Source organism: Corylus avellana, chromosome ca5, assembly GCF_901000735.1.
Source record: "Corylus avellana chromosome ca5, CavTom2PMs-1.0".
NCBI classification, from domain to species: Eukaryota; Viridiplantae; Streptophyta; class Magnoliopsida; order Fagales; family Betulaceae; genus Corylus; species Corylus avellana.
The window spans coordinates 3,467,223-3,469,750 of record NC_081545.1 but is presented as its reverse complement, the minus strand read 5'-3'; the positions used below and the strand labels follow the sequence as shown (position 1 = coordinate 3,469,750).

At 39.0% G+C, this 2,528-nt stretch overlaps 1 protein-coding gene across 1 annotated transcript; it reads left to right on the top strand.

The window, feature by feature from the left end:
* Nucleotides 1-294: 294 nt before the first annotated feature.
* LOC132181562 (ankyrin repeat-containing protein BDA1-like) lies at nucleotides 295-2,293 on the top strand. The gene is made up of 2 exons (XM_059594813.1): nucleotides 295-873; nucleotides 1,526-2,293. The coding sequence occupies exons 1-2, from the start codon at nucleotides 295-297 to the stop codon at nucleotides 2,291-2,293; spliced, it is 1,347 nt and encodes a 448-aa protein (XP_059450796.1).
* Nucleotides 2,294-2,528: the final 235 nt, after the last annotated feature.

The following is a 2,528-nucleotide window of genomic DNA, read 5'->3' as shown; positions in this document are numbered from 1 at the left end:
ACCACGCTGCATCACATAACTGATCGACGCCTTCATAATTATAATAAAATGTCAAGAGGATGTGTTAGCGCTTTTTTTTCTTTTTTCTTTTTTTTTTGAACTTTTTGCAGAAATGTGTTAGCTTACCTATAGGCTAAACATAAGACACGATCAAGCAATACATTGTTCCCTTGACTTCAAAGTCAAGGTCATGTAGGTATATATATATATATATGGAGATCTATTCTGTTCCTCATTCATGTGCTTTAATTATTTTTTGTTTCTACTTTTGAAGCTGTTGATTCCATTAGAGGGATGGATTCCAGGTTGGTGGATGCAGCGCTTAATGGAAACTCCATGGAACTGCAAAGATTACATGGAGCGGACTCCCTCTTACTGGAGAGAGATTCACTGGCCGTGTACCCTGAGACTATCCTACACATTGCAGCCATGAGTGGGCAAACCGAGTTTGTGAGGGAGCTACTGAAGCTAATTAGACCAGATTTTGCCACTAGACTTGACAAGGATGGTTTTAGCGCAATACACATAGCCTCCGCAAAAGGGTTTGTTGAAATAGTGAGAGAGCTACTGATATTTAACAGGGAACTTGCCCGTCTTAAGAGCAGGGATGGAAGGACTTCTCTTCATTGTGCTGCTATAACTGGGCAGGTTCAAGTCATTAAGGAATTGCATGACTTCTGTCCTGACAGTATAGGTGACGTGACTCTAAAAGGCGAGACTGCATTTCACCACGCTGTGAAGTATAACCAATTGGAGGCCTTCAAAGCCATGGTTGACATACTCAAGCAATTTAACATGCTTGAAATTATGAGTGCTGGGGATGAAGATGGCAACACTGTCTTACACCTTGCAGTTGCTAGGAAGCAGAGTCAGGTAACTAATGCCATCTTTTTAATAAACATATCCACGATGTTTTTCCACATTTTCGCCTTTTAAATAACGACGGTAGAAATAGATAATAAGACAAATGGACCGACAGCATAGGATCAGGAAACGACAGAAACTTCAGATTCTGATCTTTAACAGTTTCAGATAACTCAACTCAAACTACCTCATCACCTCGAACAGCTTCATTAGCAAAGGAACATAAATTTGTGAATTATTTGCCGGATTAATTAAAATGTTTGGCAGCTTATTCATAAGCTGTTAATGTTTAGTGTTATTTATATAGACTTCATTAACCGTTAGTTAGATGAATATATATCTCTACCAGTATACGTGTTTAGTTACAATCTAGTATATATAGGAGAAAAGACAATTAGGAGAAGATGTGAACTGTTCAAATTTGAATCATATAATTGTTGAAGTCAATTTATCTTCGATACTATTTGCGGGTAAAAGTAGGATCCAATGTGATTCAATTCCTTCGTCTAATTATGCCAATAGAAGATTGTTTAGCCCCTAGGATATGTCTGAAAATGTTTTCCTAGTCAAATGGTTTGCCTTTCTGCAGGCTTTAGTTACAGAGAATGCATGAGAAACTAATTAATTCATGCCTCATTATATTCTTTAATACGTGTTACAGACAGTGAAATTGCTACTTAGTGGTGACGGTAGCTATCGTGAAGCAGTCGGTGTGAATATGACCAACAAGAGTGGCTTAACTGCTTTGGATGTGTCCGACGTGATACAACAAATGGTGGGTGAACCCACTGATTTCATGCTCAGAGATTTGCTTCTGCGCGCAGGAGCCTTAAGAGTGTATGAAATTGAAGACATTGATACTGCTGAAGTTCATCACAGGCAAATCTCGGTGAGGGAGGCACCGCCTCCCCAGACTCTCCGACAGCTCTTATTACATGAAATTTCATATCTGAACCCTTGGAGAGTTTGGAAAATGTTAGCAAATGAAGTGAAAAAGTCACCATCACAAACTCAAAATGCTTTGCTTGTTGTGGCTGTTCTTATCGCAACTATAACCTACCAAGCCATACTAGATCCTCCCAATGGCGTTTATTACGGCGAAGATCACGTCGCTGCTAATATATCAGAAGATTTACAAGAATTTCTTTCATTCATGGTTCCCAACACTATTGGATTTTTCGCATCGCTTGCAGTGATTATTTTAGTTATGGATGGATTTCCACTCAAAGCATTGTTGGGGATTGCTGTGCGTTGCATGGCTGCAAGTTATGTTTGCGGATTTTTGTTGATTGGACCTACGAGCATAAATGCTTCACGCTTGGCGATGACAATAATAGGAATAATGGTTTTCTTGGACTTCGTTCGCTTTGCCTACTGGCTAGTCAGGAGATGGTCCAAAGAAATTAGAAACAGAAGTAGACGAATCTAACCATCTCCATCTGTGAGCTTTCACTTGCCAAAACTACTGTTGCATCTACTAGTAGGGAGCTAAGCCTGGCCTACAATATTGAAAAGCCGTCGAAATGGTAATTCAATGGAACAAAACGACAATGGAATTACGTTGAACTGTCCGCAATTTATTAATATTTAAGATTGTGAATTAAGTCTGTAAGTTGTTCGCATGCATGTGAACTTGAAGAAAATGTTCTATGATTTTTAGTTTC

Bases quoted from the DNA above. Each gene is read 5' to 3' on its own strand.
- LOC132181562 (XM_059594813.1), top strand. From the start codon at position 295: ATGGATTCCAGGTTGGTGGATGCAGCGCTTAATGGAAACTCCATGGAA. The intron at 874-1,525 runs GTAACTAATGCC...TACGTGTTACAG, and splicing joins TTGCTAGGAAGCAGAGTCAG to ACAGTGAAATTGCTACTTAG.